The 11,491-nt window shown below is 43.0% G+C and overlaps 2 protein-coding genes across 2 annotated transcripts; both read left to right on the top strand.

The window, feature by feature from the left end:
* The first annotated feature begins 1,124 nt into the window (after positions 1-1,124).
* Positions 1,125-7,348, top strand: LOC119377722 (cytochrome P450 3A24). The gene is made up of 5 exons (XM_037647070.2): positions 1,125-1,223; positions 2,585-2,637; positions 4,131-4,227; positions 5,073-5,198; positions 7,040-7,348. The coding sequence occupies exons 4-5, from the start codon at positions 5,085-5,087 to the stop codon at positions 7,331-7,333; spliced, it is 408 nt and encodes a 135-aa protein (XP_037502998.2). The 5' UTR covers positions 1,125-1,223; positions 2,585-2,637; positions 4,131-4,227; positions 5,073-5,084; the 3' UTR covers positions 7,334-7,348.
* Positions 7,349-7,928: 580 nt separating this feature from the next.
* LOC125756259 (cytochrome P450 3A14-like) lies at positions 7,929-10,643 on the top strand (the record flags this gene model as incomplete). The annotated part of the gene is given in 3 exon segments (XM_049411635.1): positions 7,929-8,450; positions 9,968-10,067; positions 10,577-10,643. Coding segments are annotated over 3 exon segments (218 nt in total), but the record flags the coding sequence as incomplete, so codon positions are not given.
* Between the last annotated feature and the right edge of the window lie 848 nt (positions 10,644-11,491).

The raw sequence follows: 11,491 nt of genomic DNA, 5'->3' as shown, positions 1-11,491 counted from the left end.
CCCCGTTTTTTTTTGTGTGTGTTTTTGCATTTTCATTTGTCGCACTCTTTTCGCCACATTTTTGGAGTACCAGTGAAGCACATCGCGCCGCCTGAGACAACACTACACTTTATATGCATTTATTGTGCCACGAACGTCAAGCAGACGCCTTTGTCGATGCGTATCGTAAAGAACAAGCGACAGCGGCACGGCGCTAGCACCGGCTGCTAAAGAGAAAATCTACTAAAATCTACGAGCGTTGATTTTTCACACATTTTTTCGATATCAGGAGACTTCGGAACTATAATACAATGTCGGATGATGCTCGCATCAGGGAAATCGATACATGAAACCATAAAAACATGCAAGGAAACCGTTTCGATTCATTACAAGGGCACGAAAACATGTAAAGTTTCGCACTTGGCCAAATGAATACACAAAATGGAGTACACGCACATAAAAGAAACATAAGAAAGAACTCTCACGGGCACGCACAGCTTTCTAAACAAGCAAAGGAAGTGAAGCTAAGATAACAGTGAAACTCGCAAAGATGTCGCCTGTTCTGCAGTCTCAAAATCCAACGTAGTCACACGTAGGCACACAGCGTACGCGACATAATTTACTACCTCATGTTACAAGCTCATCTATAACATTCCCAGGGATTAAACGCACAGAAATACCAAAAAAAGTGGACGGGGGAGCGCCCTTCGTCGTGGCTGAATTGGTAGAGCATCGGGCGCGTAATTCGAATGTTATGGGTTCGGATCCCACCACGGAATTGATGCTTTTTCGTCCACTTTAATTAACTTCAATTTATGTCATAATAACTGCACAACAGTTAAGAACAGCAAATTATGTTCCCTGTGCTCTCATTGGTTTGTTTGATTGTGTCTGACGAGACAGTTGCTTGTGTCTAACAAAGAAACGAGCCCATCGGACAATCCCCCTTCTTTCGTTAAGCCGGTCTGTATGTATGACATATACATCAGTGCGCTGAGACGTGAAATATAAATGCAAACCTAAGATGCTCATAACTTTCAAGAACATCTTTTAAGCTGACATATGAAAAGTCTTCAAAGCGAGTAGTTTGCTTTGTTTTGTTTTGGTTTTAAATGCCTCACACTTTATAACTTTCTTTCGTTTTCAGATGGCGCCAGCGGCACTTCTCTTACTTCAAAAATCTGGGAATCCCCGGTCCCGAACCCAGTCTGCTGTGGGGAAACATCCGCGAGTATCACGAAACGGTGAGGAGTCCTTAAGCTACAGCTTTACGAGACCCAAGCACATTCGCTCTGCAAAAAGAGCGTCTGCACTTGGAGCAGTGAGCCTGACTGTTTTCAGCGCACGCTACGAGTGTGGAGACTTTAAGTTGTATTATATGAGTTACAAACTGCACTACTGCTTCGACTACGGCGCGATAAGGAAACTGACGGGAACCTTAAAGGACATAACTATACCCGAGGAAAAAAAAATCACTACCCCCACGGCATATTTATCTGGAATTTCACTGTGGAACGCCACATATGTATTTCCTTCAATTACGAACAAGAAACTATACAATTCAAGGTCGATACTCTTCAGTTTTCAGTGCTGCTTTGTACTTCGACCCTTTTCGTAAAATGACAACCCAATCACGCAACGAATCAGTCAATCAACTGAAATCAGCAGCTAAACAGAGCATTGATGTAGCCTACAATTAGGCTGCATCCGGTTGACGCAAGACTGACGAATAATAAAAATAATCATAGTCTCATTTTCTTCTTCTTCTTCTTCTCCTTATTATTTTTATTATTATTATTATTATTATTATTATTATTATTATTATTACTATTATTATTATTATTATTATTATTATTATTATTATTATTATTATTATTATTATTATTATTATTATTATTATTATTATTATTATTATTATTCACGTGATTTCGCGCGCTTGCAGCTTCGTGTCCGACGGTTTTCGCGGCGTGGAAGAATGGTACTAATGGCGACGGTTTTCGCGTCTGTGATATAGAATGGCATTTCCAAAACAAGCAGTAACACCGCTAGGCGGGTCCAGAAAAAAGAAATTGTAAGCATACATAACCATCGCTTCGCTGACACTGGATCTCGTTCTAGTACTGTTGGATTATTAATGCGAAAGGCTCAGACGCGAAAATTGACCGTCGGCGTCAAAGCGAGTGATGCAAAAAAAAAAAAATCATTATCATGGGATGCCTTCTCAATGACGTCACTTTCCACAGCGTATTTAGACACACGTTACTACTTTTCTCGGTTTTCTATGATGTTAGGCGTTTCTGTGGCACAGCTGTGTCCGAGCTTAGTGTAACACGAACTCAGCGAAAAGCACATATGCTTTGTCAGACGACGTGGAATTCTCGCACTGATCAATGGTAAAGTCAAATGACATCGTGATGTGCAATGATAAAGCTGCATTTTGAGCGAGACTTGAGATAAGCCTATAGTTGGCATCCCATATAACAAATATGAACAAGCGGCTCCATTAGAAAAGCCGCTTGCTTATATCCCTCAGTTCTTCATTGTTCTCTCTTTTTTTTTATGTTCGCTTCAAGCTTATTCCATTTCAAGCTTGTTTTTCTTACAGCACCATTACAAGGTGATTGGCAAGTGGTTGGAAAAGTACGGCGACACGTTTGGGTAAGACCCACATGTGCAGGGGGAAAAATGCCGCTCATCATTAAACACCTTATGTCTCCTTTCGTGCTTGTTTTGTAGACTCTGATTATGAACAAATGCATTAAAACATATCAATGCGAATGAAAGAACCCAAGCTGGTAAGACTAATGTGCATATATTTGTTCATTAGATCTACAATCTCTAGTTACTTTAGTAACCTCAACGTTGGAGTTTTCAAGCTGTAAATTGTCTTACAACTATAGCTAGCTTACAGAAATAAGAGATTACGTAAATGCATATGTTCACAACAAGGAGCCTCTATTTACTAACCTTGAATGATTTTGTTGACTTCTAACTGACTTCTAAAATATCAAAGGGGCATTGTAACGGCTTTGAGAAACGGGTACCGGATTGCTGTGAATTAAATTTAACTGCCGGAGTTTATTTAACACGCACGTGAATCTAAGAACAAAAGCGTAAGAAGCGTATCTGCGGCTTCTCCTTTCACCCTCTCCCCACCCGCGCGCCCACGCAAACACTCACACACCGGTTTTTGTATGGAAGCATGGCGACCTTGGTCGAAAATTGCATCGACTTTCGCATCCTAGCCCATCAAGGGACATCAGAGTACCCTGTACATCATTTGTCATAATTAACGACGTTCTTTACAAAAGCCTGTGCTCACAACAAAGCTCGCGATATGTAGCGATCATTCACACAGCACATAAAAAAGAGCATTCAAATACTTCGCGTCCATTCTGTAGAGTGGAAGCTAGTGGTCCTTAAAGCTTTTCATTTTCCAAGAAGACGTGCATGCGAGTGCGAAATTTCGGAGGCCACTGGGGCCAGAATCTTCTTTGTGGCTTGCACATAAGCTGGCTAAGATCGAACAATATACAGTCTTCGTACCTTTTTTCCACCACTCCAACGTATTCAGTTAAGTTTACCCTCAGAAGCTAATGGATGGAAGAATTTTATTGTTTGTCCGGTAGATTAACGGCCCGGGCTCAGGTCTCCCATGTCGGGACGTCAAGGCCTTGCCTCTCTGCCGCTTCACGGGCCTGCTGGACTGCCCAGAGTTGGTCGGCGAGCTTAGAGCTGCGCAGATCGGCTTCCCACCTCGCCGAGAGAGCATCGGGATTAATACATTTGGCTTTAGCCTCGCATTCCCAGAGCATATGCTTAAGCGTAGCTGTGTCTGTCTGGCAGACCTTACAGATGGTGGTGGTATAGATCTCGGGGTATATTCGGTGATATAGCAGTGGATTAGGGTAAGTGTTAGTTTGCAGCTGTCTCCAGGTAACCGCTTGAGCTCTGCATAGATTGCCACAACTTGGGCCGGCGATGCTACCCTCAGAAGCTAAGCGAGAAAAAGTTTCACTCTTAGCGTTTAGCGTGGCTGTCACAAGTTTTTCCTGCGAGTTCAAAACGAACACGGCGTTAGGTTCTGAGTGCGCATGTTGCTTATTTAGTTATATGTTCAGGACCTGCAACGCATCTTTTACCAACTGCAGATTTTACGACGGAGATGTGCCTTTTATCGTGACAATAGACTTGGACTTCTTGGAATATGTCTTAGTTCGCAACTTCCAAAACTTCACGGATCGCGGGGTAAGTTTTACGTTGATAAAACTTTAAAATCGAATGATTAGCGGCAAACGCTGGCACAGCGTATTTCATACGTTCAGTACGGAGAGTATTGTTTTCAGTTCAGTAGTATTGAGAAAGTATACGTTCGTCAAGTGAACAAAATCTTCGTTTTATTAGTGCTGCTGTGTTAGTACTGACATCGTTCGCAAAATCAAGACCACTTATAAAAAGAAAAGAAACGTGAAATATTATTTATTTATTTATTTATTTATTTATTTATTTATTTATTTATTTATTTATTTATTATTTATTTATTTATTTATTTATTTATTTATTTATTTATACTTCAGAACACGAGCGCTCGTGTTCTGAAGTCTTTCTGCATCCTACGCATTTTGCACTGTTTCAATATGAACGCAAACCAACTAGCCCAACTCTCCCTTTTGGTACAGCCTCCAGTATTTTTAACTATATCGCTCGAGCGTCGGCCGCACGCAGTTTCAGCGCCTTACTACGGCGATAACCTGCGAGACCGGCAGTAGTACACGCAGGTAGTAGTAGTACGAGTAGTACTGCCGATCTCGCAGATTATCGCCGTTGTAAGGCGCTGAAACTGCGTGCGGTCGACGCTCGCGCGATGTAGTTAAAAATGCTCGAGGCTGTACATACTGCATCCCTGTTGAGCTTAATATATTGTAATTACACTTTTATACCGATGAAAGCTATTGAGGAATGTATCGTTGTTCAATATGGTATGCCTGTAGCGTTTACTCAAGGAATACGTGCACTCATGCTTACAATACTGCTTAGCCTGTCACAAGGAAGCAAGCGAGGGCTTGGTGTTCGCAACCACATATTTTTCGCAGGATGAGTTGGTGATGGAGCAGAAACACCCGCTTTTGCGCAACGCTATAGTCTACGCTGAAGGCGCCCAATGGAGAAATATGCGGCGATGCGTAGCCTCCGGCTTTACACCCGCAAAGCTGAAGCAGGTAAGGTACACCCAACAACAAAAGTTTGCGGGACGTGAAATGTTTGAGAAATCTGTATTCCCGCTTCGTCTGGGAATATAACCTCCAAATAAATGCTCCAGCATGTAGTTGGATATTGCAACCGATACAGTCACCAGCTAGACCATAAGCATTACACACTGATAGAACAGGAATTCGCATTTGTTGCAGCGACAACGTTCTGTGAATATTTGCTGTTGTGTGTATATGATACCCGTGGCGAAAATCGTTATATACTAATTCTGCGGGGTTTCTATTGAGATGTGTCGCCCCAAATACACTGTTTGTGGAGTTTCAATTCGACGCCACGCATTATTTTTGCAGTCGTACAGAGCGAGGCGAATCTATAACGGTACCAACGTCACGAAGCGACTTACAAAGAGGGGCCACATTAAGTTCTGGCCACCCGGATGCGACTTGAGTTTCTACTTGAGCCCAATCTCGAAGACCAAGGCGGCGTTTGCTTGTGGTACGAATTATGTGGAAGAAGTAACAAAATTCGGTGTACTCTTCACGAGAGAGTTCGAAGTTGTGGGTGATCGAAAGCTCAGTGGCTTTGCCAAACTTTTCCACAGTCCTCCACTCATGCATATATGTTCATGATGGACTAATGAGTTGTTGGTATCTCATGTTGAAACTTTTTTAGCGCGCACTTTTTGTGCGCGCTAAAAAAGTTTCAACATGAATTCATACCAACTCGCCCAGCTTTCAGTTTTATTGTTGGTATCTATCTGGTTATTTCTTATGCAAATGTGTACATTGCAATAAGCACGCAGGATGTCTGTGTAATGTTGAATACTGTTACAACAAACGAGCTAATGCACTCGAAACAGTTTGATGCATAACAAAACATAATAGGTAAACACCAATACCCTCTTATAACAAATCAACCAAGCCTGATCATTTGTTAGTTATAGCGACATTTCTTAGCTCTGGTGTATACTGAAGAATGAAGGATAAAGGATGGAGAATAAACGACTTCATTTAAAGGAGTCCTGACACAAAAATTTTCGCCCCGCGTTTTTTTGCTGCAATACGTTGCTGGGGGCCTGTTAGTCATAACACGGCACATCGTTTGCTGCAGCGCGCGACAGATAATTAATTACAAGCTCGTCATTACCGACACAGCCTCAGTTTCGGTTTGACAGAGCTCCAAAAACGACAAGCCGCCGGGTGCAACTATCACCACCTAGCGTGTGAAACGCTCGGTCACGTGAGCACACAGAACAGTGACGCATTTCCGCACGGTCTGTCGTCGTCGGGCTCATTGTCGTCTGATGGCGACGATTTTCTTGCGGCGGGGATGGAAGAAATTTTCGACGTGGCGAATCACTTCAGGTTTGACCCGCTGGCGTGGAGCGATTCGTCGAGAAGAAAAAAAAGTGAGCATACGTAGTCATTCACCGTTCTTGCCTCGCCTTGCAGTGATATAATGTACTTTGGTTGTTCCTTAGTGTTGGAAACACATGTCAGAAAAATAAGTACTTGAATCCTAGTTTCGCGAGACGAAAGAATCATGTTTGCAGCATTTATGCGGAGGTGAGTTGCACGGACACTAACCATTATGTTCCATATACCCGATATAGAAAACAATAATATTTACCCGGTGTTATCTATTTTGGTTTAAGGGATACTTTACCGAAGCCGGAAGAACACTTGAAGTTAACGATTAATATCTGTTCTCCCATAAGCTGTGGTAAGCAGCATGTAGTTGTACCCGAGTCCTTCGATACAAAAGTAAAGTATTGAAGGACTCTGATTATACTTATCGGGCAACCTTTCACGCTTCGTCTAATAATCGAAAATTTCTTACATCTCATTAGATGTTGGCAGATCTTAATAAAGGCGCGGCTATTTACCTGGACATCGTCGGAGAGCATGCTGACACCGGCCGTGAAGCGAATGTTTTCGAGCTTTACCAAAAGCTAACCATGGACTACGTGGGTCGCGCAGCATTCGGCGTCGACTGCAGCTTCCAGAAAGGACCCGAGAATGCCCTCGCCGCTACCACAAAGGTTATACTTCGGAGCATCATGAAGGGGCCCTTCCACTTTCTTTGCCGTAAGTGCAGAATGCGTAGCATTCGTGCGATAACTCTGTGTCGGGCTGTACGGTGACAGCCCGACACAGAGGAGAGAGCCACAACAGACCCCAGTTCCAGCCACACACTTTAGCCTGGTACCATCGTATTTCTGCTGGGATGTACACGCTGCATATTTCCGTAGTTAATTATTGTTCACGCATGTATCATATAGCTTAGTTATTAACCTCGTCGTTTCTGTTAAGCTGTTGCTCTCAATACACATTTACTGTCTTGAGCGAAAAAAAAAAAAGATTGGCTGATCGAACGCATATACGGGTGATAAGTGATAAGAGAAGCTTTCTTAGATGTATGGCGAGGTTTCGTAGTTGTTGTAGCGGTAGTTGTACTTGTTGTTGCAGTTGCTGTAGTTGTAGTCGTTATAGGAATTGTTGTAGTTGTTGTAGTTGTGGTTGTTCTTGTAGTTGTTGTAGTTGTTAGATCACCGATTCTTGGGCGAGTTGGTTCTGCATAGCAGAACACTTAAGCGCGCACAAACAAGGACAGAGTAAGCGCTTGTGTTGTCATCACCTCCCTCCATCCTTGTTTTTGCGCGCTTACGTGTTCTGCTATGTTGTAGTCGTTGTTGTAGGAACAATTCGTCTATTCGGGCAGGTGACTCAGTAAGTAGCACATATCTAGTGGCTGATGTCATACGTATATTCAACACGAGAGCAGCAGCAAAACAGCACCTACAAAAGTGGAGGATACTGGTACAGACGCTTCACCACCTACTTCATTTTAAAGTAACGTCCATTCATTTATACATTCATACGGTCGGGCTGTCGGTCAGTTTGTCGGTCACCATTAATGTGTTTGCGCGAGCGCAATCTAAATATGTGTTCGAAAGTAAAGAAAGCTGCTGTAGCATTCAAAATGCCAAAAATTCGATAACCTGCTCAATTTAATATAAAGCTTCAATTTGAAGTGGCAGCTGTTGTATTCTCGAAGTTGGTAATTACGTGGTTACCATACATAAGACACTCATTCGTGAATTTTCTTTGTTGTTTCATATTTCGCAGAAAGCACAGACTGCGCTGGGTGCATTCGCACGGCCCCTGTACTGGATTAACACGCTTCTCGGCGCCTACGCGGCAATAGCCATGACTAAAGAGACGGCGAGAGTGATCGATCTACGAAGAAAAAATCCAGAAGTGAGTCCTGCTTAGCAATGTGATCTTTTATCGGTCAGTCAATTGTTTCACCGGTGTGATCCCGACAAAAAATGCGCAGTGATTTCTCAATGCTGGGCGTTAGTGTGCTGTATAGAGAAAAGGTATTGTGGTGTAGACGGAAATGTGAAAGCGTTTACTTAGGTATAGCCATGTCATGCCTTGAGTCTTCCCTTACTAAGTCATGTGAACACAAGATGAGTGCCAGCTTTAACGCACACAGATTACCCGTCTTTTACGTGTAGGTTACGCTCGCGTGGCAGTGGCCACTGTCGCTGAACGCTTAAGGAAGTCCGTTTTGCTAAGTCCGAGCATGGTTGCAGAAAGCAATAGGAAAAAGCGTATCGTCGGTATTCCTTACATTAATTGCGTATCGCATAAGCTAAGGAAAGGGGGGGGGGGGTAGATACGGCGTTAATGTTGTTTTTACGGCTGCCAGTAATTTAGGTAAGATATGTGCCGCAGTACAGAGAAAGAATGAGCGGGTGACAGACAAGAAGTGGACTGACATTTGTTTTGTGAAACACACCAACAAATTCACTGATTGCCGTACGCGTGTGTTGTATAAGAGTCCGTTTAGCTGCGGCCGCTACTACGTAGGGCAAACGGGTCGCTGTGTTAACCAGATATTAATGGAACATAAGAGATCGCTAACCGGAGGCTCACCACCTAATCTATCTTTACATTGTCGAGAATGTAAGTGCATGCCAAAATTCGATGAATGCGCGAGTTTGTACCGGCTCAGGAATGAAGAAACGCGTTTGATGGTTGAGGCCTGGCATATCGATGATATCGGTAGCGCATGCGTGAGCCAACCATCGATTAACCTGCATAAAGAAGAAATCAAGTGTCTGAATAGTTATCTCTCACGTAGACTACCACGCGTGCCGGATTGATAGGTTCGCCTATTGCTTGGGCATGCGCAGATAAGTTTTCGTGCCTTCTTTCTTTTCCATCGTTGTGCGCCTTTTCAGTTGTAGTCGGCGTTTGCGGTGTCTTGACTTCTCTCCTGAGTCCGTGTTTGCACGCCCTGTCTCTCTATCATGTTTGGTTCACAAGCTGGCTGTATAAATGTACAGTTTGTGCATTCAGTTTAGTGAACGTTTCTTGTGAAGACTTACAGCCGGATTTCTTTTATTGCTGAACAGTACTATCTTGCGAAGCTTTACTCGCACAGTCACTAGGCATTTTAATAAATAGCATGCAGCATTAGCGAAAAGGTAATTACTTCGTAGCAACATGCAAAATTTCTAGCGCTGTTGCGTATAGATACTTTTAAAAACAAAGCTAAATAACTTCACTCCATATAACGGTCTGTGTCATTGTCCGTGTCTTGCCTAAGCACACTGACACCCGCAATGTTCTTTGATTTGAAAACTTGATCCAATTAAATAAAGCATGCGTTCTCAAACGTTTAACCACTTTATGGATTTTAAGTTTTCTGCCGACTTCAGGACTTTTTGTGCAAAACAATATAAGCTGTTTCGTTTTCTCATCAGTTTCGGAAGCCTGACGTGCTACAAAGCCTGCTTGATGCAGAGTATCAAGAAGAGAGCTCTGAGACTGAGAACAGCACGTCAGCGAAGGGCAAAGGACCCGGTGAGACAGTACCACATATAATCAAAATGTGCAGACATAAAATGTAATCAGGTTGAGCAAGGCAGCGTACATTGGAGATCACTAGAAGAGGCTTTCGTTCTGCATTGGACACGAAATTCGACTGATGCTGATTCAATTAAATTAGGAATGTCATGATAACAAAATGTTGCGGACGCAAGTCTCCTTCCTGACAGTAAGAGAGCCAACATTCGCCACACTTCACGGACATCAAACATACTACAACTGTTCATTTAAACGAGCCTCTGTTCAACACTCTTCATTAATATTCCTAACTTCAATCAACAACAGTGAATAATTCTCTCTCATTCCACTCGAAGAACTAAGCTTTTACGAAGGTAATTGGCTACCATTGACCCTGTTTCTGAAACAAGCTCCCTGGAATCGCAGTTATGCCTAGGATAATGCGGGTCTTTGGCTCAACAAATGTTTTTTAAGAGTGCCATGGCATGAACTATATCTTGGCAATTTCTTTTATGATAATTTCACAGCGAACCTTCCCAAAAGTCGTGTGTTGACGAAGGATGAAGTTCTTTTAAATGCCTGCACACTGTTCCTCGCCGGGTAAGCAGCCATATTATGGTGCTTGTGAATTTTTCTTCACTGCTGTAAATCAGTTATTCTATCATCTTAACCATGCACATACAAGTATAACAGTACTTACCTCTCGATATCAAGAATTTCATTTAAACCTCATTTTAGATTGAGCTCTTTCCATTTAGCTAATAAAAAATACTGATGCTTAATTACAGATGAGCCAATGAGTTCTTCCTGGGTGCTTAAATGCATAGCAAGTCACTGCCACTCATGAGTCTCATTTTTTCAAAGACCAAGGTATACGTTCACAAAATGCTCTTTTGATAAAGCTCTCTGCTAAAGCAATTCGAGGTCATGGAGGTCGGGGAGATGCCTGAACGATAGGCTAAGAGAGCACAAGCAGAAGTTGGGCCGACATCGGGATGGTCCCCTGTCTGAACATTGTAGTGATTGTGGATGCAAAGCTTTGTTAAAAGAGTGCACTGTTGTGTACAGGAACGCCGATAGAAATAAGCGAGAGATTGTTGAAGCCGCCCAGATAGCGAGGGCCGGTAGCTGTGTCGGCCTGCGCTACGGTGGCGCTGACCGCGAATGAATTCGTCTTTCTGGACGCGGCAGGTTTTCATGCGCGGTGATTGGGCCTTCTGTGTACGAATCTACTTATACTGTTGCTTCTGATCATAAACATTCAGTTGAAAGTTAGCGCTTCGTCCCGTTGTGTCTTCCTCGTCCGTGTCTGCTAGCGCTATGACACCTTTTGAGTTATGGAGACGTTGAACGAACTGTTAGCAAATGCGGCCGCGCAATGAAAAACTAGCTTTAGGAATGCACTCCGAGCGTACCTGAACGTGGCCTCTATCGACCATATG

Source organism: Rhipicephalus sanguineus, unplaced genomic scaffold (genome assembly GCF_013339695.2).
Source record: "Rhipicephalus sanguineus isolate Rsan-2018 unplaced genomic scaffold, BIME_Rsan_1.4 Seq556, whole genome shotgun sequence".
NCBI classification, from domain to species: domain Eukaryota; kingdom Metazoa; phylum Arthropoda; class Arachnida; order Ixodida; family Ixodidae; genus Rhipicephalus; species Rhipicephalus sanguineus.
This window is presented reverse-complemented; position numbering and strand designations above follow the sequence as displayed.

What these genes read in the sequence shown, in the direction of transcription:
- LOC119377722 (XM_037647070.2), top strand. Translation starts at nt 5,085, where the DNA reads ATGGAGCAGAAACACCCGCTTTTGCGCAACGCTATAGTCTACGCTGAA. An exon ending in CACCCGCAAAGCTGAAGCAG is followed by an intron (nt 5,199 to 7,039) that starts GTAAGGTACACC and finishes ACATCTCATTAG; the next exon opens with ATGTTGGCAGATCTTAATAA.